Source organism: Siphateles boraxobius, unplaced genomic scaffold (assembly GCF_051911475.1).
Source record: "Siphateles boraxobius isolate OS27281-9 unplaced genomic scaffold, OSU_SipBor_1 33, whole genome shotgun sequence".
In the NCBI taxonomy this organism is placed as follows: domain Eukaryota; kingdom Metazoa; phylum Chordata; class Actinopteri; order Cypriniformes; family Leuciscidae; genus Siphateles; species Siphateles boraxobius.
This window is the reverse complement of record NW_027508953.1, coordinates 10708458-10735091: the sequence shown is the minus strand read 5'-3', so window position 1 is coordinate 10735091 and position 26634 is coordinate 10708458. Positions and strand designations below refer to the sequence as shown.

Genomic DNA, 26634 nt, shown 5'->3' with positions numbered 1-26634 from the left:
ACAATGTGTACAATCGGTGAGCTTTAGGAAGCCTCCGGACGGAGCTTAAGGTCAGTAATAGTAATGGGCGTTTAGCTCCCGAAATGTAAGCGGTATAGACCAAATCACAACAGACTGTGCTATCTGGCCAATCAGAGCAAAGCATGTGGTGATGTGCAATGTATATTGAGAAAATTAAAGTGTTTTTTTAACTTTGATGCACATAAACCTGTTGTAGGATAAAACAAAATTAGGATACTTTGGGATAATGGCATAATGGGGCACTCTAAAACAAAAGATTAACATCAATTGACTCAGTCGACAAGTCGATTTTAACTGTTGTCAATTTCACATTTCTCATTTAGTATCTCAATTTCAACTGTTATGATTGACTTAATCTCATAATTATGACTGTCTAAATTATGAGAAATTCAAAATCGACAAAACTCATAATTACGAAAAGAAGAAATTGAGAGTCAATAGGTAAGTATTTTTTTTGTTTCAGTTGACTTTCTAATAATAATGACTTAATTTCGACAAGTCAAAATTATGATAATAACTGCCCATATAAATTATCTTTTTTTGACCTTGTGTCAATTACGAATCACCAAAAGTATAATTTTTCTTCTTTCTTGTGTGGTGGAAAGGGGCTTCCATTTGTCTGGGATGCCATACACATTTGAAGACGTTCATCCTAAGAATGCATTGTGGTCTGATCACTCAAACTGACTTTTCAGATCACCGGATCTTAATACTAGCTGTAAACAAGGCCCTGGAGAACCATAACAAACAAAACTGTCTGGAGCTCATGAGGTGAGCGCATGGATCTGAATTCAGTTTTTACTCCACAGCTCAGAGGAGGAAATGATCAATTTCAGAGCATAAACTGATCCACAACCAGGACTTTCAAGGGATATCTGCACAATTTTAAGACATAATCAACACAATATAAGCATAGTGGTAACATTAACTGGATAATATGCCACGAACAGTAAACCTTACTCATTCATAAGGCATTGTTATAATTGTTAAGCAATACTTGTTAAAATTGTGTTTTTAAAGCAACGTTTACTGCTGTGAGTGTGAGACTGTTGGATTAACTAATGCTAGGCATTAAAACACAAGTCGATTAAAAGCAAAGCTTTTTTGAATATTTCTAATATCTTGCTACCTGTGATATCCCTTATGAAACCACAAAGGAAAGAAAAGACTTCATTCACGCTGCTGAAATCAGAAGTGTAAATACTCAATGTCAAGAGAGAAGATAAAAAATGTCAAATAAATTCTCCCAGGAGGTGGAAAGACAAGTAAACCACTCACAAGTAAACAAAGTCACCTAGGGATATTTTCATGGCTCTTTCGTCAACAGTCTGTCATCAATCATCCATCATTTCTTGCCTCATCTCAGTTTTGCTCTATTTCTCCTCCCCGTTGCACAGTGAAGCTGTCAACTCTCTTTAATCATAAAAGAGTCTTTTCCAGTATGAAATCATTGGGGGACTGGGCCGACAGAAGTTGACTGAGGTTAAAAAATTGCATTTGTGAAGGCAATAAAAAAAAAATACCAAAAGAAAAATGGGCAGAAAATAAACTAGGTTTTATTTTCAATTCAGTATAAATAAATGGCCTAAATCAAAGTACTGGACAACAGGGTCTGACAAGTTCAAGGTTCACCAGGTGTTGCAGGGAAATAGGTCCCTGAGTGGGTGAATATAGAAGTAAGACAAACCTTTGGTCCTCGTTTAAAGATCAAATGTTACACGCTAGTCTGTGCAACATTTATTCATGGCAGTCTACCCTGAAAGGTTACCAAAAGATGGGAGCACAGAGCTTGTACTCTTACTTGTACCCAAAACAGAAAGTTTAAATAGGACAGGGGTCTCCAACCCCTCGAAGTGTTCGAAGTGTTTAAGGTTACTTGATAATTGCAGGATAATTACAGTGTGTTGGAGCAGGGTTGGAACTGAAGTCTGCAGGATGGTAGCTCTTAAGGAGCAGGGTTGGGGAATCCCTGAAATAGGGCTTTTTACACTGCGCTTACGGTATTACTTATTGTCGTTATTATAATCCCGGGTAGAGAAACGTTTCACACTTGTAATTAAGATGCGGGGTTAGCACCGCTTTTTACACAGGGTTATGAAATCTCACTCCAGAGCAGGGTTAGAACTGCTTTTGCGATGTTAATGTGAAGCAAGATAACCCAGGATTCTGTTCTGTGAAACCCTAATGTTTCTCTTGTTGTTTCTGTCTCTAATGTTTTTTTTTCTTATGTGGCAGAAATGGGCTTACATATGTCTGGAATGCTACAAATGAGAATACACAACATTATAATGTACAGTATATTAAAAAAATATATTAATATTTAACAGTTCACAAATACATATTTTTCATTTCAAAATTCTATTCTCAAATATCCAAACCACTCAGTAGATTTTTCTGACCATATTTAACATACATGATTCATACAGCATTATTTTCAGCATTGTATTTGGCACAGTGAACAGTCATTTCATCTGTAAATATTTTAATTTTCTCAGTTTTTTCATTAGTTTTCTCAAAGTGATAACGTGCTTATGAGAAGAAACCTAAAAAGCTTTATAACCTGCATATGTTCACCTCTGACACACCAGTTTGATACAGTAAATGTGATTTGATTTTGCATGATCACCAAACAGCAAAGTACAGTCTGATTTATAGTCTGCTCTTTTATCTGTTGCTGGATTGAGTGAACATTCGTTTAGTGACACTCACTTATGGTAACAGTTTAGCTAATGAAATGTGTGCCTTGAATTGGTGTTTGACTAAATACTTGTTATGCATGTAATACTTTGGCTTAAACTTTTGCTATGAAAACACTGCTTGTATGATTAATGTATTTTTTTGAAATCCTTAATTTTACTTCCATACTTTATTAAGCTGCATATAGAAACCCAGATTTCAAGTCATCAAATTATTATTATTTTTTTTAAAGGATTAACTGGACATTACATGATGACAAAGATAATCTACATGTAATAGAGGAAATTAGCATGCACAATTAAATATTCCATATTTAATTAAATATTTCATACAAAAAAATGTATGTGGTATAGACATTACTCTGCACAAACCTTGTAGAGTTGTCAACACAAATTTTAACAAGGTCACTGTGTTGTTAGGGCTCGGGCGAATGCACAAAGTTTAACAGCTGACAGTGACACTATGCTGGCTAGCAAGATGTTAAGTTACAGAAATCAAGTTCTCACAGTAAAAAAAAATCAAAATAGCAACTACGGTGAGGACATGTCTCTATTTTTATCCACTAAATCTATTCTTGCTTTTCTATATCATTTCTCAGGAAGGGGGAAACGTGTTTTTACAACTACTTTTGGAGGTGAGTAATAATGAAGCCACAGGATTAAAGTGTAGCCGCAGGGTATCAAAGCAGATTGGGAGGAGGTCAGTTCGAGTCATCTTACCTCACCGCAGGGATCCTCTTTGGGTTTATATTCCCACGTGTATCTGCTCATGGTTTTCTAAGGAGTGGGGTGGCGAGAGAGGATTACTCTACTGACACACTTCTAATACTTTGTTATCATGCCCTCTTAATTAAATCGCCATCCGCCCCAGGAGATACTCCATTATATTCACTGTATCCTGTATAAAAACACTTAGGACTGAAACTCTAATTTAGGTTTAACCATTTGACAATCATTGCATTGATTGGAAACACAAAATATTCCAGTTACCGCAATGATTCATGCAGCCTGTAGTACTTCACATGGCCTCAGGGGGCACAAGCGAATCAATGACAAAGAGATGGTGAGGAAGAAGAAGATGTCTCTATTTATCATTAAACTAATGATAAAGAGAAGAGTGGAAAAGAAAGATCTACCACACAATTAAAGAGTAAAACAGTAAAGGAGAAGGCTGAGACAGAGCGAGCATTTTCTCATGCACAGTGGAAAACAAGAGGGAAAGACAGGAGAGGAAGTTACCTGACACATAATGTTATCATAGTAAGCCAAAGCACAGGCATTGGGGAGGTTAGTCGGGGTGTCACACAGTTTCCTTACATTTGCCTGAGAGCCCTCTGCGACAGTGGACAGCGAGAAGTTATCAATGTGCTGCTCCGACTTTGGGCGGCATTTACTGAAAGACAAAGAGAGAGAACAAGAGATAGTAAAATGGATAGAATCAATTAAATGGGAGCTTAATTCTGGGAGATATTACTATTAATGATCCAATTAAATGCTTTTGATAAGCCCATTATTTCTTTCCTATGGAAGCTTGTTTCCGCCACAGAATAAAACAATTAAAAAAGATAATTGTGACTTTTTATCTCCCTACTGCAAGTTCACATCTCATTTTATTTCTCAGAATTGCGAGATATAAACTCGAAATTGCAAGTCATAAAATGAGAATTGCGAGACATGGAAGTTTATATATCACAATTCTGACTTTATAACTTGTAATTGTGAGTTTATCTCACAATTCTGAGAAAAGTCAGGATTGCGTAATATAAGAATAGTGACTTATTGCGAAATTATATCACAAAATTCCGACTTTATAACATGCAAATCTTACTTTATAACTCACAATTGTGACTTTATATCATGCAATTTTGATGTAAACTCGCAATTGCGAGAAAAGTAAGAATTGTGAGATAAAAAGTCACAATTATCTTTAATTTTTTATTCTGTGGTGGAAACAAGCTTCTATACTTTCCTGTGTTGATATACACTACCGTTAAAAAGATTAGGGTTGGTAAGATTTTAACTTTTTAAAGTTAAAAGCTTCAAAACAAGCTTCAAAACAATTTAAATATTTTTTACAAAATCCCCCCAAAAAACATATGACTTTCGCTAGTTGATAAGCAGGTGATATTCTCACTCTACACAGGATTTTATTAGACAAAAGTTTGTACATGACCATGTGTACCAAGGAGGTAAACTCAGATGGCCTCAAAGCAAATAAACATGAGCTACTTTGATTTTAATTTCAGGGTCTTTAACTTGGTATTCTACTGCAGTGACTTGGACATTTTTATTATATTTAATGCACTGGATTAACAGCTCATGTTGTTACTGCGGGCACACAGATGTTACCTGCAGCAGATTAGAACTCAGACTTACACAGACTTTTAACTGTTATTATTTTTTCTTCATCACTGTGCTCCCTTCCCTTTCTCTCCCCTCATTTCTCTTCTCTTCCACTCCTCTCCTCTCTATCCACCCCTCACTAGGACTGTTTAAATGCCTTTGGCAGCACAGTATATAGGTCACCCTCTCAGTCACACATACACACACTCACATGTGATGCACTGTCAGATTGGCCTACTTTTAGGAAAGAACGGTGATGTCATTTGTGTTCAAATCCCATTTTAACACTGTACATTTTATTGTACTACTCTATGTATGCACCAATATGTATTCAGCTCAATCAATTGATATTTAAATCGCCGAATCTGAAACTAAGACTCTAGGAAGTGTCCTTAGGAGTGCAAGTTTACATGTAAGTTTTACCTGTGCTTGCGAAGACGTCGGTTTTCAGTCTTAAGCATGTGCAGCCTCTTGGAGAAAAAGACTATAATCATGAAGAGGAGGAGCAACATGATGGCGGCCCCGCCCACTGCTATACACATCACTTGGAAGTTTGAAATAACAGACTCACACCTGGAGCCCTTGTTCCATATATACTCCTGAATGTTACACCTGCAAAACAAGAGAGATGTTAGGGAAAAATCTTTCACATGAAATTGTCACAAAAGTCTATGAGCAGAATTCGGGATAATGCAGTCTATGTGAACACAGACGTAAATCTGGTAAAGAGTTTTGGAATTGTATAGCTCAGGAGAACAAGTTTATTCCTTAGGAAAAAATAAAATGGCTATACCATTATGTGATGAGTTCATATTAAAAATCTTCCATTTTCGATTGAAAATGTTGAAATCATGGCAAATCTGAGAATAGTTTGTGACATTGAGATCTCAAGATTAAGATCTCATTTGTGATTTTTATTACGGGAATTTATTGGCAACAGAAACAATGAATGTAGAGAAAAAAAAGAACAAGTTATCATGGCCACGACAAACACAGATAAAAGAAAAAAAGGGAGATAAACACTATAGATGTAAGTATCCTTGTTCACTATAAGTGTGCTGTGAGTGTGTTATGTGGCCTGTTGACCCATTTATCATTACAATGAGAATCTGCAAGGTTAGTCCTACAGAGCTTCCAGCTGCACGACTGGACAGATGGCCCTGTCAAGGATGTGCGTGTGCTGGTCCCACAGAGAATTAAGCACCTGAGCTATGCACAATTCACATCTTTCAAAATAGATTTCCAAATTCTCTCATTTACCATATTACAAAAGTGTTGTCATGGTTCTAGTGTCTGAGGTGTTCAATATCTTACTGAAGATGTTAGCTCGTGTGGTTTGTCCGTTGAGACGGAATCCAGCAGGTAAATCGGAACCATGTTAATACTCAAAAAGTATGTGGGTGCGAGTGTTATATTGCTTTCATACGACATTTCAATAAACGACATTTCAATAAACATAAATTACCTTATTAGACATGATATTTCATGTTATTTGCTTGAAAATTAGGCCAAGTCAAATAAATAAATGTCATCAGACTAACGGACATGCAACAACAAACACAAACATACACTCAGTAGTACACTCAGTATGGGTAAATTTTGTAATGAGTGAAAGACCCATCAATCAGCAGAGGAAATCATGCTCAGTGTGCATGTAGGCCATGTTTACTCTTTAGCCTAAAGATATCCATTTGAAACTCATTTTTATGGTCTATTACAAACTACCCCTCTATTTAGTGAGGGGTCAGCCATTGGCCTGGTTAAACAGAAGCATTTACTATTTCAGCAAATGCACACATATCAGCAAATTAAGCCCGCACCACCCTCTGGATCCCCCCAAATAGTATGTTAATCTAATAGGCCATTATTAACATGCCCCGCAGATGGAAACCTGGACTTTTCTAACACTGACCCCATTTGTGTAGACATCACCCTGTCACTCTTTCTCTCAGCGATCGACAAGATAGCCCTGCGGCATATGCCACACACCACAGTCTGATTGAAAGTTGCCCATACATACTACAATGGAGCCTCACTGAATGGGGGATTGCTTAAATATATAACGTAAATGAATAAAGTAAAAGAGATCAATTAAAATAAACAGATCTATTTTTTTTTTCAAAATTACCATTTTATTATTCATGCCTATGTTAATTTTGTTATGAATAAATACACATATGAAATAAAATTAAGTAAAACAGATCAGTAAAAAAAACTAAGTAAAATAAAAATAAAGTAAAAATGATTAAAATTAAAAGATCAGCAAAAAAATTCTAATATTTCTAACATTCTAATATTTTTTCGAATTATATATTTAATCTAATCATTTTATTTTCACTTGTATTATTTATTTTAAATAACCAAACAAAATGGATAATTGTCTAATTATTTATATTTTACTTTCTTTTACCCATTTTATTAGGCTTATTGTTATTATTATAAATAAATTTAAATGAAATAGAAAAATATATTTTTTTAACTTGTTTACTGACCTTGATGTTTTATTTATTTTACTTATTAGCCAAGCTATTCTTTTGGAATAATGTGCACAGATCCATTACAATAAGACAAGGAAGAAAGGGATTGTCATGGGCATGGGCAGTATCCCACGCAGAGCAAGTGGTCTAAATGGTCTAATACACGGCAGCTTAACACATCACATCATCTAACCTTGAGGCTTCACTGCACACAAATAAGATTCCCCAAACCCCACTATTATGGCTCAAACCACCAGCTCGATGCAGGGTCTTTAGCTCTTAAACTGAAATACACACATTCACAGATCTGGGCTCTGACCCAAATCCCTTTGAGCAAATGTTTAATAAGGGTCTGCATGGGCCTCTGAGTATAGGGTTGTGGCAATAGTGGAGGCTGGTTTAATATAGAGTGACATGCCGCCAAGCCACCATGACAGGCTTGGAGAATTCAGAGTGTGGAACTGAAATTTTAGCAGTTGATTGTGAATGAGATAAATGCTAAACATTCTTAATATGTACACAGGAATTCAACACACATCATCTCAAGAATGACGTATATATCAGTATTAAAGCATTTTACCAATATTGTGCGGTAAACTACTTAAAAAACAAAAAGAAAGATAATGGGGATCGAAAAGCATGTTTATTTGGTTATTACACTATTGCAATTATTAGTGTTAATAGCATTAATGTAATTTTTGGTGTTTCATAAAAGTATTTGTATTTAATAATGGTAGATAGACTTTTGAAGGCACTGGGAATGTATTACTGAAAAACTAGATTGTTCTGTTCTACCCAACCACACAACCCATACTGGATCAAGTGCGTTTAAGGCAACAGCTAATGATCGCCGATATTTCTAGCAGATGGAGGGGAATAATAAATTATATAAGTGAGTTGTTGCTGTAGTTTTTCCTCAACCTACAGCAATAGAGATGCCTTCGTGTTCATGCAGCAGCAACTTGGAGAACTTAAAAGTCCCCCTGTGTTGAAAATCAAGCTTTTAATGTTGTTTATATGTCTATGTGGTGTTCTTAATTGTGCAAATTCGTAAGTCAACATCATTGCTGAGTATTCTCTCCTTATAACTGCAGAAGACAGTCTCAAAAATACGGTTTGAAATTCGCTGCTGTTTCTGACGTCACAAACTACCTTGTAACCAACCACGTCATCGTGTGATGGTAAACGAGAGGATCTCTGAGCTGGTTCGGGCGAGTGGAGCTGGGGTTAATTTGCATATTCATAGAACAGCGTATACTAAATGAGGCAAGGGTGTAGTTACATAATTTAAGGCATGATGAAATTTCTTTCAAGGAAAAAACATTTGAATATGTCATTTTGGTGATCAAATGTAAGTTAAGGGATAAAATGATGGACTACAGGGGGACTTTAAACAATGATATAGCCTGTCCGACCTTTTCCTTTACCATATTCAAAACCGACAAGTTATACATTCACAATAATAAAAATGTCAGAGCGGTGGTGTTACACTAGAATCAAAACATTGTGTAATTGAGCTTTTAGATAAAGGCCTAAAGCTTTCCAATAAACCCTATGGCAACTGACGCACACTGTAAAAATGCTTGCATGACCTAGTTAGCCCAAACCCACATGTTTGCATGAGCTTGGCCCAGTTTCAAGATCATTGAGGATAGGCCGTTTTACAACTGTTCCCAAGAGATGCCTCCAACTGAGACTCAATCCGTCTTCAATCCCAACATTTGACTTTGGGACATTTGAGAGACCAGCACTAAGCTTCTCTTGAAAATGTAAAACAAACATAATCCCGCACCCTGAACAGATGCATGAACACAACCAAAGGATTGAGATACATCTTCAAACTCATCAGTATTTAATCAGATGCTGTAGATTCTAGCAGAGTAAGTCCATTGAACATATTTTTGGAGTGCATTATGATGACCTTAATGAGATAACTGTAACTGTTAAAAGCCTGTTCACACCAAGGACAAAAACTATAACTATAAAGTTTTAATAATCATTCTAATTCTATGAGAATGGGGAAGTCCAACCCGCAGCTATAACAATAACAACACAGGGGAAAGATAATCACTTTCAAAACCAATTTTTCCAGCCAATGAATGATTACATTGACAGAATCCAATCGACTTTAAAGAGCTTGAGCATTTAAAGTGGGAGATGACAACTACAGCACGGCTTATGAAAAACAGAATGTCGCTAGTTATTGTTATATTTATTGTTCTTGCTGTGAAAGGGCCTTTACGCACATGCATACGTCTTACCGGCAAAAGGCGCCAATACCGTCAACCACATAACACTGCCCCCCATTGAAGCAGTAACTGGTGAAGATGTCGCATGGTGAGACACATGTGCTGTTGATACGCACAAATCCAAGAAGACAACCAGAGTTGTCAAGCATGTCAGATACTCCAGGTGAAGTTTCTCCAGATCCACCATCATCAGGGTTCAAAACTCTCGTGTTGGAGGGAACCGCGCTGGCAACGAGAGGAACGTTTTCATCATCCATGTCAGGTGGCGTTGGTTGGCTGTCCTCTTGGTAAACTTCGGTGGGCGAATAGTCAGGTGACAGATAATCATAAAAATCAGAAAGTGTCCAGGAGGTTGGATCTCCTCCCTGGAGCTCCTGAACCCAAGAGGGAGGATCATGGACAATGTGCTGTTGGTGAGAAGGGTTGTAAAAATTCACTGTGATAATTTCTTCTGGATGGGAATGGGTAAACTCAGGAGGAGGAATAGTGACTTCATCAAACAACGTCCCATCTGCTTGTAGTCTCTCACTCTTCCAGTGAGGGGCACTCTTCTCGATTCCCTCTTCGCTAAAGTCTAGCTGGGAAAAGCCACGTGCCCGGGGTTCAGCCAGAGTGGGCAGCCGTGCAGCTATGCCATCTATCAGCAGGTCAAGGAGGTGTTCCCTTTTGGATGAATCAACACTGATGTCCTTCACAACACTGGTTGAGGTTTCTCCACCACTGCCGGACTCCTCCCCAGCTCGTGGTTTCCGAGAGTGAATGTTGGCCTGGGCTATAGGTGTGACTTCACCAGGAAGTGTAGGCTTAAGCCCAACCCCATTCAAGTCTGAGGAGTTAGTGCCAGTAGAATTGGAGATAAATGAACTGCCTGAAAAAAAAAAAGAAGTCATTGACAATCTTATACCTCAATTTATTTATTTTTGCTGATTGTTCAATTCAATTTATTTACTAATAGTGGGAATTAATTTCGCCATTTCTACTCCAGTTTTCACATACCAGGTTTAGGTTTTTTAAAATATATAAATATATTTATTATAAATATAAATATATAAATAATATTTATTCAGCACCATTACTCCAGTCTTATATATATATATATATATATAAATATATATATAAAAAATTAAGCATAACATATCACTCACTTTTACATTACATAGCTAAGCATCCGAAAATCCTAGTGTGTGGTTAGTGCTGTGAGAAATCAGTAAGATTTTAGTTTGTGAGAAATCCAAGTGGCATAAGAACTCCTTCACAAGCAATTACTTGTTACAATACTGCAAACTCAGCAACTCCACAGTCATGCAGAGAGAGAACAAAATACAAAACACATTCTAAGTATCACACACACACACACACGCGGACAAATCTGCTTAATTATACACTGCTGTCTGAGAGGCCCCCGATTTCTTTCCAAAGCGGCTTGTGGTAGCTGGATTAGGAGGTCTGTTTTACTAATGTACCCTCCTGAGCTTGGGCCAAGATTGGGATTCAGATTAGGATTAAGGGCTGTAGGTTGAGACTTGCATTGGTCAGTCTGGAGAGAGAGATGGGTAAGCTTTAATGCACAAAGATAAACACACAATGGGGAATTCCTCTTACACTGGTAAAATCTCACTGACCTAATTGATTGTCTGGAGGCGTTTACTCTTGATGCTGTAATCCAATCTAATGTAATGCACCTCATATGTGTCAGGGTTTGGGGTTGAGGAGATGAGGCGAGGACTCAAGTGCAGGAAACAAGGGCTTCTTTATTAATAAAACAAAACAGACAACAAAAACTACCCTGAGGGGGAAAACATACAAGATAGAATTACGACAACAAACCAGCACAGGACTGAACACACAAGGACAATAAATAGGGAGAGCAAACAAAGCAGGTAACGAGGGAGGACAGGTGGGGCAAATTAATCAATAATCAGGAAACAAGATGGGCGGGGCAAGACAAATTGACAGGAGAGCACATGGCAAAAGGAAACCGATGACAGGCCATGTGCTCACACAAAACAGACATGGACATGCAGCCAATGAGAACACTCATAAGCCACGTGTTCACACAAAACATGACAACATGAAAGCACACAGCTAGTGAAAACACAAGCCGCGTGCTACACAGCACAAGACAAAAAATGACATGAAAGTACATGAAACAAGGCACAGAGACAAGACAAAACAGGAGTGTCAACGAAACCAAGAAATAGACTAGACAGAAGTGACAGAACCCTAACAATATTAACACACATGGAAATTTTAATTCCTGATTGTCTAATATATTATATTACGAAATAAATACTCTACCGTCCAAAAGTTTGGGCTCAGTAAGATTGTTTTAATGTTTTTGAAATAAGTCTCTTGTGCTCACCAAGACTTCATTTATTTAATCAAAATACAGTAATTGTGTAAAATGTTATGACCATTTACTGTAACTATTTGAATATATGTTAAAACAATTTATTCCTGAGATGCAAAGCTGAATTTTTCAGCATCATTACTCCAGTATTCAGTGTCACATGATCCTTCAGAAATCATTCTGTAAATCTGGTGCTCAAGAAACATTCGTTGTGCTCCTTAATATTTTTGTGGAAACGGTAAGAACTTTTCCTTTTCGGGATTCTTTGATAAAACCTGTTGTTTTGAACTTTCTATTCATATGAAAGGGTTGCCAACTACAAATGATTACGGTCACACTCTAGATTAGGGTCCAAATCCAATTCTCACTATTAACTACGACTATTGCTGCAAACTCCTAATTACTGTTTGTTAATAGTTAGTAATGTAGTTGTTTAGGGCAGGATGAAGGGATGTAGAATTTGGTGATGCAGAATAAGGTATTAAAATGTGCTTGGTTTATAAGTACTAATAAACATCCAATATCCTAGTTAATAGTGGAAATTGGATTTGGACCCTAACCTAAAGTGTGACCATAATCAATTGTAGTATAAAATGGCGTTACTGTAACTTTTAATCAATTCCGTGCTTCCTTGCTATAAATATTAATTTATTAAAATGTCTAACTGACCCCAAACTTTTGAAAGGTACTGTGTTTTAAATAAATTAGCCTATTAAAGCAATACAATAAAATAATTAATTAATACAAAATATGATACATATAACAAAGCATGCAAACATGAGCATTTAAATATCCTTGTATTAGTGTACACTTGCCAAATAAATTCTGATAATTTAAATACAAACAGTCTCAAAAATCAGAATTGAGGAATATTTTGTCACATTTTACTGAATGACTTTTAACAATATACTTTAAAATATTTGACTGACACTGTGAAATTCAGTCTCCATGGTTTAATTCCTCTTCATTGTAAATTAAATGTGAGTCACACATCAACCCCTAACAGACACTCACACACAAAGTTGCCAAGAAGCAATGTAAAGAGGCTACCATTTTGGAACATCTCAAAAGCCATGTAAAACAGAGACCCCTCTGTCCTATCCACTTGAATCACTTCCTCTCTTTCTCCCATTCATTTATTCACACAGTCCCCCATGAAAGGGAAACGGAGATGACAGTGTATGCATGAATCATTTCTCACTTACCTCACGTGAGGTTATAGTACTCTATTATATTCTAATCTAGGTTCCCACCAGCACAGAGTTTAATATCAATGCAATATTTCTATCCTTATAAATCTATTTTGAAATATTTAAATATTTAAATAATTTAAAGGCTAAATGATACAGTCACTGGATTGACGAATATAAAACACTGTCACGACACAAAGACAGAGCAAGAGAGAGGCTACAAGAGGAAAACAGTTGTTTTGATTTTCAAAGGGGTCAGGTGACAGAAAAGAGAGGTTGGGGAAAGAGACGCTGAAAGAAAAATAACACAAAAAACACAAGCTATAATGGAGTGAAGATGAGAAAATGTGACAGCGATAGTGCGTTTCTCTTTCCACCCAATGCCAAAGCCATTGAGAGGAATTTCAGTCGCCTGTTTAGTAAGCATGTCAAGATCGCAAGAGAGAGGGGAATAGTGAGTGTGTGGTGGTGGTGGTGGTGGTGGTGGTGGTGGGGGGTGGGGGGGGGTTAAGATGATTGAGAGTGAGAAAGGAACTATTTTCTCATGACCTCACCAGTGAGATATTTAAAGTTGTAAGAGTGTGTGAAAGTATGCGGTCTTCATTATCTCACAGTGCTCATTGCCTGTAATTACAATCAATATAACACATAATCAAGAAACTAATTTAATAATATCAATGAAGACAAATGTAAACATTAAGCTTTAGTGCTACAGCAGCACTGTACTGTTGAATGTAATCCATTGCAATGTTCTCTCTTCATCTTCATTAAAAAACAGCACACAATCTTCCTCTCTCAGTCTCTAGTTGACATTTCTTGCTTATGTAACACTCTTGAGTGTGGAAAAAACTTATTGCAGAGCATAGAAAATTGCAAATGTCAACTTGTCTTCCTCTTATCCCTCCCACCAGCTTTCTCTCTCGGAGGGTCCGTTTACACAACACAGTTTTCAACTAAAAACTGAAAACCTTTTATGCATTTTGGTAGTTCATTTACACGACAATGACGTATTGGGGTCTGAAAATGCAAACTTTTGAAAACGGGTTTTAAAGTGCAAGTTTTTGTCGGTTTAAACGACAAAAACGTGAATTTGTGAAAACAGTGACGTCATGTGCGTATTACGTGTTCAGTCTATAGACACGTAGTGTTTCTTGACCTCGCCAACTACTGGCCTGGCATACATAATACAGCGTTTTTAATAGTTTTCACTGATCCATATGAACTGCCATGATTCGAGCATAAGAAAGAAAATGTATGAGACAGTTGTTTTCAGATTTCATTGGTGATTTCAAATATGAAATTTAATTGTAAGCTTGACGAACAGTTTTGGAGAATTTGATGTTTCCCCATTCAAAGAAATAGGAGCTGTACTTGCATGCCCGAGAGGAGTTTCAAAGATGGCCGCCGAGGGAAATGACTTGTCTTAAAGAGATTTTGTCGCTATTTACATCTCATTTCATCTGTGAACTCTCATGTTCCCAAAGCAATTACTGAAAAACTTGTATTACATTCCAAAGAGTCAAGTCAAGTAACCTTCATTTATATAGCGCTTTTAACAATATGGACTGTTTCAAAGCAGCTTTACAGTGATAATAGAAAATTAAAGTAACAGAGATTGTTTTGGCTTTACAGCATCTCTAGAATAAAGTTATTGTCCAGCTAAAGTTAGTTTTGATTGATTCACTTCCGTCGTAACCATCATTAGTTATTAACTTGTGCGATCCGGCCACTCATTTGCATAAAACAGTGCCTGGTGGCTCTGAGAATTTTTTATCGCTTCCGCGTAGCCACGTGAATCGGAATTATCCCGACAACGTTTTATCAGTACAGAGGTAAATGGAAGGAGGCCATCACAAGGGAGAGACTAGTTGACACTTCAGGACTGCGTTGCCGTCGTGTCCAGGCGCAGGTCCTTCATCAGATCCGGATACGGCCTGGATCCGGCAGACTGCGATAAACCATAGACGCCATCCTTCTTATGATATACAAAGTACATCAGGATTTATGGGAAGTGTTCCCGGTTCCGGCTGATCTAAACTATGCAGCCTAACATTGAATTATAGAAGTCTATAATGTGTTATGTGAATGCTAATTTGTTTTTAGTCTAGATTTGAATTGACAGACTGTGTCTGCTTCCCGGACAATGTTAGGAAGATTGTTCCAAAGTTTTGGTGCTAAATAGGAAAAGGATTACTGCCAGCAGTCGATTTTGATATTCTAGGTATTATCAACTGGACGAAATTTTGAGATTGCAATAGACTTTAAGGACTATAATGCGTTAAGAGCTCGCTCAAGTACTGGGGAGCTAAACCATTTAGTGCTTTGTAAGTAATCAGCAATATTTTAAAATTTATACGATGTTTAATAGGGAGCGAATGCAGTGTTGACAGAACCGAGCTAATATGGTCATACTTCCTGGTTCTGGTAAGTAACTCTAGCTGCTGCGTTTTGGACTAGCTGTAATTTGTTTATTAAGCGTGCAGGGCAACCACCCATAAGAGCATTACAATAATCTAGCCTTGATGTCATGAACGCATTAACTAATTGTTCTGCATTTGTCATTGAGTGCATATGACGTAATTTAAATATATTTTTTAGATGGAAAAAAGCAGTTTAACAGATACTAGACACGTGACTTTCAAATGAAAGATTGGTATCAAAGAGCACACCGAGGTTCCTAACCGAAGACGTTTTTTGTCCAATAATTAGAATCTCTGTTTTTTCAGAATTAAGTATTAGGATATTACTAGTCATCCAATTTTTTATATCAGCTATGCATTCCATTAATTTGGTGGTAAGTGTCGTCAGGGCTTGAAGAAATATAGAGCTGAGTATCATCAGCATAACAGTGAAAACTAATGCCATGCTTCCTAATGAAGCATGGCATTATCTAACATCTAAGGGTAGCCTGTACCAGAGTGAAAAGCAACGGTCCTAGTACCGAGCCTTGTGGTACGCCATACTGAACTTTTGATCTATAAGACATCTCTTCATTTACTGCTACAAACTGATCACGGTCAGATAAGTATGATTTAAACCATGCTAATGCAATTCCACTAATGCCAACATAATTTTCGAGTCTATTTCAAGTACTAAGATCGAGTAACACCAGCAGCGAGATACAACCACGATCGGATGATAAGAGCAAATCATTTGTGACTCTAATGAGAGCTGTCTCAGCACTATGGTACGGTCTAAATCCTGACTGAAAATCCTCGCAGATACCATTTCTTTGTAAAAAGGAACATAGTTGTGAGGATACTACCTTTTCTAGTATCTTTGACAAAAAAGGTAGATTTGAGATCGACCTGTAATTGACTAATTCTGTAGGATCAAGTTGCGTTTTTTTAACTAGTGGTATAATCATAGCCAGCTTAAAAGTTTTTGGTACATATCCTAGTGACAAAGATGAATTAATGATATTGAGAAGAGGATCTATGACCACTGGAAGCATCTCTTTCAATAGATTAGTCGGTATAGGGTCTAATGGGGTTCTTCCATTACCAGTACCAGCTCAACTCGAGTCGGCTCGCTTTTCGCTCCGTTTTCCATTGCAGATAGTACCTCCCCAATAGTACCTGGTCGTCATAGCGACGCCGCAGGAAACTGCCGTGACGTAATCTTCAACGCGACACACACCCGCTATCCACACACAGGACAATGGAGGAAATTGAGTGTCTGTTCTTGATCCTCGGGATGTGGCTGTTTCTCACACGGCATATTCTTCCGAGTTGCCATGGGCAAAAAAAGTTTTATCTATTTAAAAATCATGCAGTCTCTGGCCAAACTATTTAAAAATGGTGGGGTTATTCAGGATACTCTGTCTGGCGCGTGCAATGATGACGCAGTGAATAGTGACGATTCTCTCTGACCAATCAGCAGTCTGCCGTGTTTACACGTCACATTTTAGTATCGCCTCAGCTCGCTCAGAACCTCGCCGGAGGTGATACGAAAAAAAGTACCAGAAAGCACCTACAGGTACAACTATTACGCAATGGAAAACCACACAAAGGCGAGGTACTGTGTAGTGGAAAATCACCATAACATACATGTTGTCGATTTAGATGATTTAACGAGTTTAGAAAATTCTTCCTCTCCTATAGCAATGAATCAAATTTTTCCTTAGGAAGACTACAATGCACCCCCTGATGCGATGCTGTAGTAGACGGTTGCATAGTTATAATTTTCTCCCTGATATATCAATCTTATAAGTGAAGAAGGTCATAAAGTCATTACTGTTGTGCTGCTTGGAAACTTCTGGGCTTGAAACTTAATTCGTCAGTTTAGCAACCGTTTCAAATAAATACCTCGGGTTTTGTTTATTTTCTTCTAATAGGGTTGAAAAATAAGCAGATCTAGCAGCTTTTAAGGTCTCTCTGTATGCAATCGAGCTCTCCTTCCATGAAATGCAAAATACCTCTAGTTTAATTTTCTTCCAGGTTCGGTAAATTTTTCTGGCTTTTCTCTTTAGGGCCTGAGTGTGTGCGTTGTACCATGGCGTTGGACTATTTTCTTTGATCTTCTTTAAGCGCAACGGAGCAACTGTGTCTAAAGTGCTGGAAAAGAGAGAGTTAAAAGCTTCTGTCACAATATCGAGTTCTTCTAAGCTATCTGGGATGCTTAGATGATGAAACTGATCAGGAAGATTATTAATAAAGCAATCTTTAGTGGCAGAAGTGATAGGTCTAACATATTTGTAACACGGAGTCGGCTTTGCAGCCTTGGTTAAATGAAGTTTACACGAGACTAGATAATGATCTGAGATGTCATCGCTCTGCTGCAGAATTTCAACAGCATCAACATTGATTCCATGTGATAATATTAGATCTAGAGTATGATTACGACAATGAGTAGGTCCTGACACGTGTTGTCTAACTCCAATAGAGTTAAGAATGTCTTTAAATGCCAATCCCAATGCATCTTTTTCATTATCTACATGTATATTAAAATCACCAAAAATTAGGACTTTATCTGCAGCCAGTACTAACTGTGATAGAAAGTCAGCAAATTCTTTGATAAAGTCTGTATGGTGCCCTGGTTGCCTATATACAGTAGCCAGCACAAATCTTAAATGTGATTTATCATTTGCACTATATATTGTTACATGAAGCACCAACACTTCAAAAGAATTATATTTGAAACTAGACTTCTAGACTAGACTAGACTAAAGACTAGACTTCTAGACTAGACTAGAAACTAGACTAGTAATTTCGAAAATATTACTATAAATTACAGCTAGGTTATAGTCTGTAATCATATTAACAATAAGTGTTTTTGAAGTAACAGATATAATATTCAGCAACTCAAGCTTTATCATTTGTTCATTTGTATTAAATCTGTTTTTTATTTGTTGAACATCAATTAAATTTTTAACCTTGGATGGGTTCGGAAGTTTTTTGTATTTCCTAATTCGGGGAACAGACACAGTCTCTATATGATGATATCTAGGTGAAAGGGTCTCTATGTGGTGGGATTTATCTGACCTCAGTGACGTGTGACAGCTAGCAGAAGGTCGGTTTAGCCAGTCTGTCTGCTTCTTGACCCGAGCCCCAGATTGTCATGTTTGAGGTCTAAGACTATGTGCCATATTACTAGAGAGAAGAGCAGCACCATCCCAGGAGGGATGAATACCATCTCTTTTCAACAGGTCAGGTCTGCCCCAAAAACTTTTCCAATTGTCTATGAATTCTATATTATTTTGCGGACACCACTTAGACAACCAGCCATTGAGTGATGACAATCTACTAACTATCTCATCACTCCTGCGAACAGGAAGGGGGACAGAGCAAATTACAGTGCCTGACATCGTACTCGCGAGTTCACACACCTCTTTAACATTAATTTTAGTGATCACCGACTGGCGAAGTCGGACATCATTAGAACATCAAAGAGCTCCTTATCAGCCCCAAGGTGGAAAATGAAACCATATCCGTACCGGCACGGGTTGGAATGGTTAAGCAAATAGAACGGTTTGGTTGGATGGTCGAAAAGCGTCAAAAAGTTTCTGATGGCCAGAAAAGTCCTGCAATCTGGAGAAATATTTGAAGGAACATGTCAAGATGCTCCAATGAAAATTTCCATGTACACAGATAATGCATCAACACTGGAATTACAAATTATTATAATGAATATAGAACATAAATAGAAACATAAAATAATTGTCTATATACTGAATTTCAATGGAGTTCAAAAGAACACTGGACCCACTAACATATTTGTGCTTCACAGAAGATTATAGGTAAACGATCCTTTTAAAAATGCAACAAAAAAAAAGGTTAAATAGAGAGGACTAGTATATTCTTTGTGGTAGCTGAAACAATAAATTAGCCAACATATTTAAAATTGGCATAAATAAACAATTCACCCATTTTCAAAATGCATGTTTTTGATCTTATTGTGAAAAATTCATCCATGATGCCTTCCAATAATTCATCCTTGACCTCGTATTTTTTAATCAATGTCTTAATTTGATCTATAGGCTGTATGTATGCTTGGCTGTTGGAGAAAATAAAACAATTACACAAACAAAAATGATAATACAATAAACTATAACATTCAGCTTAAAGTAGCTACAAGTATTATGCAGTTAAATGTCAAAATAACTTTAATATCATACAATATGTTGAGTTGTGTAGAGTGAGGGTAAATTAAGCACAATCTACTGTGATGCCACAATTGTTGCATTGTGGCCAATGGATCTGCCTGTAGTGTACATATTGAGTAAACTCACTGTCTAAACACACTACCCACGCCCACTTGATGAAGTTGAACGCACTTCAAAATGGAGGCATGGATTTGAACGCGCTTCAAAATGGAGGCATGGATTTCTCCAAGGGGAAGTGCTTAGGGAAGTTTGCGAGCGTATGTCTAAATGTGGAGTTAAACGCAGCCTATATGTGAAGGATGCAGGCTTGAAGTAGGGTGACCACCCGTCCCACTTTGCGTTGTACTGCTCAGCATTTTCACCCCTTGTCCCCCACGTCACATATTGAGAAAATGTCCCGCATTTTCATCAGTCTGTTTGTTTTTAAATTATCATATTAAGAAAACGTGCATGCGTTCTTTTGCCTTTTTAAGAAAGAATTTTATTTATTCTTTTTGCGCCGTAGTTTTTCACCTATATTTAACAGCGCTTCGTCAGAAGTATAAATACAACAGCCGTTTTTAAAATCCTATCCTATGGTTGAAAAGAAAGGAGTAAACACGGTCACTAGTAGGTTGTGACGCTGTCAATCAAAATGTGGAGTGGTGATTTGTTCCATGTGTTCCCATCCAGAAAACAAATGGATAATTCGGTAAATTAAAATTTTAATTTAACAGAATTTATCAACTTGTTGCCGGCTGTGGTTGTTTTAAATTCACATCCTTTCTAAAAATATGAAAGTTTTTGGTGTAATATATTCTTATATATTCTTAATGTATAAGACTGTCAATTAACTAATTTCATGTTGTTTTCTATTTTATTTGTTCATTATTTATTTTGTTGGATTTTAGTTGGACTTGGTCAGAACTGTTTCAAAAATAGTGATCTGCATGATGCCTGCCTTGCTCAGTGATGTTGAATTTAAATGGCAAGTAAAATAAAGACATGTTGTTACATTGTGATGTAATTTTGTTGTCTGGAAGGGATTAAATAAAGTATTTTTATCAGCTGAAATGCAGAATACAAATGTTTTTATTAAGTTAAATAGACATTGTATAACAGTTTCAGGTTAAGTTTTAGTGTTGGTAACATGTCCCACATTGTCCCACACAAACTTAGTAATCGTCCCACATTTGGTTTGTTTGATGGTGGTCACCCTAGATTGAAGTTGATCATAATAGTTACAGCACGCTTGAGTACTCAATGGCTTCTGAGAGCACAGACTAGTTGAAGTAGCATAGCTAACTAGTTTATGCAAGCAAGCCCTAGCTAGCATTCAGATCTGCCTCTATCCAATAAACAACCGATGGATGGAACCAATCCCATGCCCTACATGTTATTCTTTATTAAAAAAAAATCTGTTTCACAAATTATAATACAGAAAAAAAAAAGATCTGCCGCAAATTTGGTTTCAACATCACTAAAGTGCACAAGGGTTAGAGAACATGTTGAACTTTGTGACGGGCGCAGATTCCATGTATGCCTGCCAATTAGTTTAACATTGCTGCCAAATATCTTTATGCAAGAGACTGTTCAACATTTAAGCAAGCTCACCTTCATTTTAAATCTGATGATTTAACCTAAAGGCAAGTGTCATTTTAAACTCTGCTGAATAAAACACACAATGGCACTCATGTGTTTATTTATAAATAGTACTGTGATGCTGCTTAGCAGGGGAGCTGGCATGAATGTCTCCTGCATTGGGGACAGGGTGTAGGTTTACAGCAGTATCAGCGAGAAGCCGAACAGACATATAGAGATGCCAAACCTGTTGGATTTACAGTGCCAGCATCATGCACCCCATCCATGAAACCTGCAAAACTGTTGTACAGTATGACCCACTATTAGTTATGCCACTTTTTTCAAATAGTTGGGCAAAAAAACTGCACTCGGTAAATTGAGAAACTTTAGTCTTGGGACATGCATCAGCTAGTAATGAACATTAGGGAAGATAATTTTCAATGCACAACCTTTTTTTAAGCCTTAATATTCATTAATGTGAATTATTAATAAAATGAAATTAAATAAAATGTATTATTAATATATTATTATTGTTGTTATTATTCACATTAATATTAATATGAATATAATATACTAATATAATTTATTTTTCATCATTTTATTAAATTCTAAAAGTATATTATAAAATAATATTTCATATTATACATCTATGTAGCACGCATACAGAATTACTTTTGTTTGAACATGCACATATTAAAATTACTTTTCAGTGTTTGGAAATCAGCAGATATTTCTAATAACGCTTGCAGAGACAGCTTCTAAAAAGCTTTTTTTAATTTATTTTTTTATCGTTTTAAAATGGTTGTAATCCATATCCAATCCGTAATGGATGTCAGAAACAATATGTTTGAAATGTTATTTAACACTTACAACTTGTTTAAAGGGTTCAAATTCATTTTTGACTTTTTTAACTTCACCACCCAAAGATGTCAGGTGGTACAACGAAATATTTGTAAATATTTTCCTAATTTTATGCCTAAGTAAAATCTTAAAACCACTAGAGTGTCTACAGTGCCTGTTATTTGATGGCTGTGTATTTTATACATATTAATCTATAATTACTGCATTTTAGAGGCCAGGTATTTAGTATCTTTAGCATCCAATTTTACTTTTAAAGACAGACAATAATCATAAGTATACAGATAAATGTATTCAATACAATAAACATTCACAATGTAGTTTTCAGCCATTTGTTCGCTTTGACCTTTAGCCTATTTGTTGGTTTAAATCAAGGATTACATGGTTGCACCACCTGACACCATTAATATGCTAAATACCCCCATTCATCACATCTCTTCTCTTTTTGCAAGATATGTTTCTCTTGCAGTCACATCATTTTTAATACACTGTGTCATGCTTTTTAGTTTTTAGTCCCACTTTTTATTAAGTTTCTTTAACTACTACTAACATTTAAATTAATAATTTGATGAAATGAACATGTATACATACATGTTTTTAAATTTTACTTCAAAAATAACTGCATATTACATCTGTAATTAATTTATGTAATGACATCTGTAATTTCTGTATAATTAACCTTTCCCTTACCCCTTAAACTTACCCATTCCAGCAAACCTATCCCTAACCTTACCCATATCCCACCTCAATATCAGTACAAGTGTTTTACAAAACAACATGAACAAGAACATCATTGTAATGGATTACGATCCAATTCTGTTTTAGTTTAGTTTTCATTTATTGCCATGATCCGTTTTGCCTGATTTTTCTGAGAATTTTTGTTTCCATGGTTATTCATTACTTTCTCTCCTGTTTGTAGTTCCTTTGATTACTCTGTCTGTGTTAAACGTACGTGGATTACTCAATTAGCAGGATTTCATTGTTGACGATTTGTCATGATCAGGATTGTTAAATTCTTCAAAGCTCATCCGTAAACTCAAACCTGCTCTCGGGAGCAGACTTATTTCATGTAAACAAATTAAATTGCATCTTTTTAAGTGGAGGTGATACTTAAAGTCTGTTCCAGCCACCGCTACTGTCTTACAAGAGTACAGTAATGAACCAGGAACGATAATAATTTTAAATAATAATAATAATAATGATTTAAGAATAAATTTGCAAATAATCTTATAATGTTGTGTAGTCTGTCGTAATACAGTTAATATAGCTGAAAAATAGCATCACAGTAACAGTTAGTTAGCCGTGCATTGATTTGCAGCTATTATGGGAAGTGGCTTGATGCAGCGCAGGAGATGCAGATAACTTTTTTTTATGCTGTCTGCTGTGCCATTAAAAAAAAAATCTTGACCCTTAAGAAACTAATTAATGCTGTCACGTAACAAATCATCTTCACAAGTAAAATTAAACGAATAGCTAATTACAACATTGATATTAACATTGATTTAACATTGAATAATGGAAATAATTGGGAATCATGTAACAAACAGTACATTTCATTTATCTATTATAACTTTTATGTTGTTTAGGTCACTTGGCTGTTTCCTTATAAAGGTCCAGAAATTCAAGTTTTTCGCCAGGTGTGTTATGTTCTTTTTGATATGATGTCATTATGTTGCTGTCTTTGCGACAGCCATCGCTACATTGCTGATCATGTGTTCATTGTAAAGGGAAGATAGACCTACGATACTTGAAACCAAGAATGCACAGTAATATCATACGACTTAATCCAGATATTTTTATAAAATCCGCTAATTCATTTGAAGAACCATAGTAGCCAGAGATCAGTTATCACGATTAGAAGATCTGGCATCTGTCAAATCACCTCAGATGTATTAAGCGAGGAATGAAGAAAGGACCCCCGATCGTTGTTCCATGTCGTCGTAGTTCAACTTGGTTGATGTTTATGTTCCGGTGTTCTACTGTGTTCCCTGAGCATTGTTATTAAAGACTTATTCTAGTATTTTCATGTTTCGTGCAATTTAATACAACCAAGACGCCTGATAATCCTAAATTATTATTAAGGTTAAAAAAAATTTTTTTTTTTACTTGATTATTTACAATTTTTTTACATTTATTTAAAAATGATCATCATGAAAATACTTGAAAGTGTAAAACATCTTAAGCTTAAAACTAACATTTTAATTACATTTTAATTAAAAAAAAACAAAAAGAATAGACAATCTTAGATTAAATATATTTATTTAACTTAATGTTTTTTTTATTCATATAAGGACATTCATTGCAGTTGCACCACCTGACTTTCTGCTTGCGCCACCTCACTTTTGCAACTAATTTTCCATTGAATAGGCTTCTACTTGGATGCCTGTATTAGCTTTTTCTTTCATTAGCAAGTTCATGCATATAATTTAGAAATACAATAAAGAGGTTTATGATGAAATAAACGTTCCTAATTTTACACTGTTTGCACAGCCTGACATGAAATGTGTACCATACTTGAAAGTAGCCATTTTTATCAGTATTTGCAAAAGATCTACAAACCTTTTCACTCTGCCACAAACATAAATTGAAATCATCTGGATGATGCATTTTTCATGCTTACTGTTATTATCTTTTCACTTCAAAATAAAAGGCCAATATTTGCAATTGTGCCACCCTGACATTTGAGAACACAACATATTGCCGTACAAGAGCTTTTAAATTATCGCAAAAGATTTAAAACAACTGATATTTATAAAATTCGCTTTAAGGAAAGGCTTACAAATAAAATGATGACAGACTATTTAAAATGGTGTTTTAATAATAATACATTCAAAATACTGTGACATTTCGGGGGTTTAAGTTACCAAAACATAAAACAATACTTCTTATATGAACGTTGTTAGTGACCCATATAAGCTGTCGTATGTGGATTTCTAGATACCAGAATTTTGTCATAATCAGGTTAATGTGTTTGAATGACTGATTTATAATCAGAATGTCCAGATTCCAGTCAATGCAGTAATATTCTTGTGCATGTAAACCTGATCAATGTGTGTGCACTGCACATCATCAGCCGATCGTGCCCTCGTCAGTTTAAACCTAGAAATGTTTAACAAGTACAAAATTGGATCAGTGACATGCTTCATTCGACTGTAATGTTTTACTGCACAGACGCTGAAGATCAGCAAGTGTCCAACTGGTTATGTAGTTCCATAAGTTTCCAACAGTGTAGACAGCTCTAGTGTCAGCGTCTGGCAGGATTAATACCATTGGCCCTCACTGGGAGCTCCATATGGGCAGGCTAGTAGGCGGGCGCTAACACGTGCTCGTTGATGCTAATGCTCATTGACAGTCTCTGCTGTTCTGAGACCACAGTGGCAGATGGCTCTCTTGTGCAGTGCATGGAAAGGATCTAAACAACATTAGGGAGAAAGTGCCCTAAAGAAATGATCAGAGCTTGGTTTTAGAGGTTTTAAAATAAACATCCAGACAGACTAGTGTTATTGCATGGTTCAAAGACTAAAGCTGTGCACGTTTTTTGTGAATGCATCCTGCCTTTTTGTCGTTATTTATCTCTCTCCTATAGGAGGTTGAGGATGTGAGTGCCAGGTCTTGGCAAAAAGACAAAGCATGACAGTAATAGCCTTTTGTCACAGCATGTCCACTAATTGCAGCTAATCACTTATAATGCATGTTTCAGTAGCAATGATTGTCCCTAGTTCAGCATAATAACAAAAGAGACAAATCATGAACAGAAAAAGGTACAGTAGCTACATGCACAGTGCACAGCAGTCAACACTACATTTCAACTAAATTAATAACTTGGATAATAAAGATGTTTGACTGAACTCTCCAAGTATACTTCACGCACTCGTCATGACTGAATGCACGAAGTCAATATAAAATGGTGTTCGCAACACATTTTACTTCCGTAATGTGACTTATTTCTAAAGGAATCAGAGAATGCTGTGGGCAGGACTTGTTTTCAAGAATGGATAGATTGTGAAAAGTGGTGTATTTGACAAGCAGTCAGTGGTGAGGGGTTGAAAAAGACAACAAACATCTTTTTCTTTGGAATAATGTGCACCAATTAATCGTTCACAATAAGCAAGTGGCACAAAAACAGTGTATAGCAAAGTCCATTTTGATTTTGCGTTGACTTTAAAGTAGTGGTTGACCGATATATCACTACTGTTTGGCGAAAACGTTTCGGAATTTGACAGGAATAGGGACTTTTATTTTGGCAGTGCCCAGAAGTGCAGACTTGAGCATACTTTTTTAATTCT

The 26634-nt window shown here is 36.3% G+C and overlaps 1 protein-coding gene across 5 annotated transcripts in view; it reads right to left on the bottom strand.

The window, feature by feature from the left end:
- The window catches only part of cspg5b (chondroitin sulfate proteoglycan 5b), a 42319-nt gene that overhangs the window by 13730 nt on the left and 1955 nt on the right, over nucleotides 1–26634 (bottom strand). For 2 of the 5 annotated variants that reach the window (XM_077195515.1, XM_077195512.1), the window contains exons 2-4: nucleotides 9799–10654; nucleotides 5484–5672; nucleotides 3957–4110 (exon numbers count right to left, since the gene is read on the bottom strand). In XM_077195515.1, coding sequence (XP_077051630.1) covers nucleotides 3957–4110; nucleotides 5484–5672; nucleotides 9799–10654 — 1199 coding nt within the window. Of the gene's footprint in view, nucleotides 1–3437; nucleotides 3495–3956; nucleotides 4111–5483; nucleotides 5673–9798; nucleotides 10655–26634 lie in introns of all 5 variants that reach the window. The other 3 variants (XM_077195513.1, XM_077195511.1, XM_077195514.1) reach the window with 3 other exon arrangements.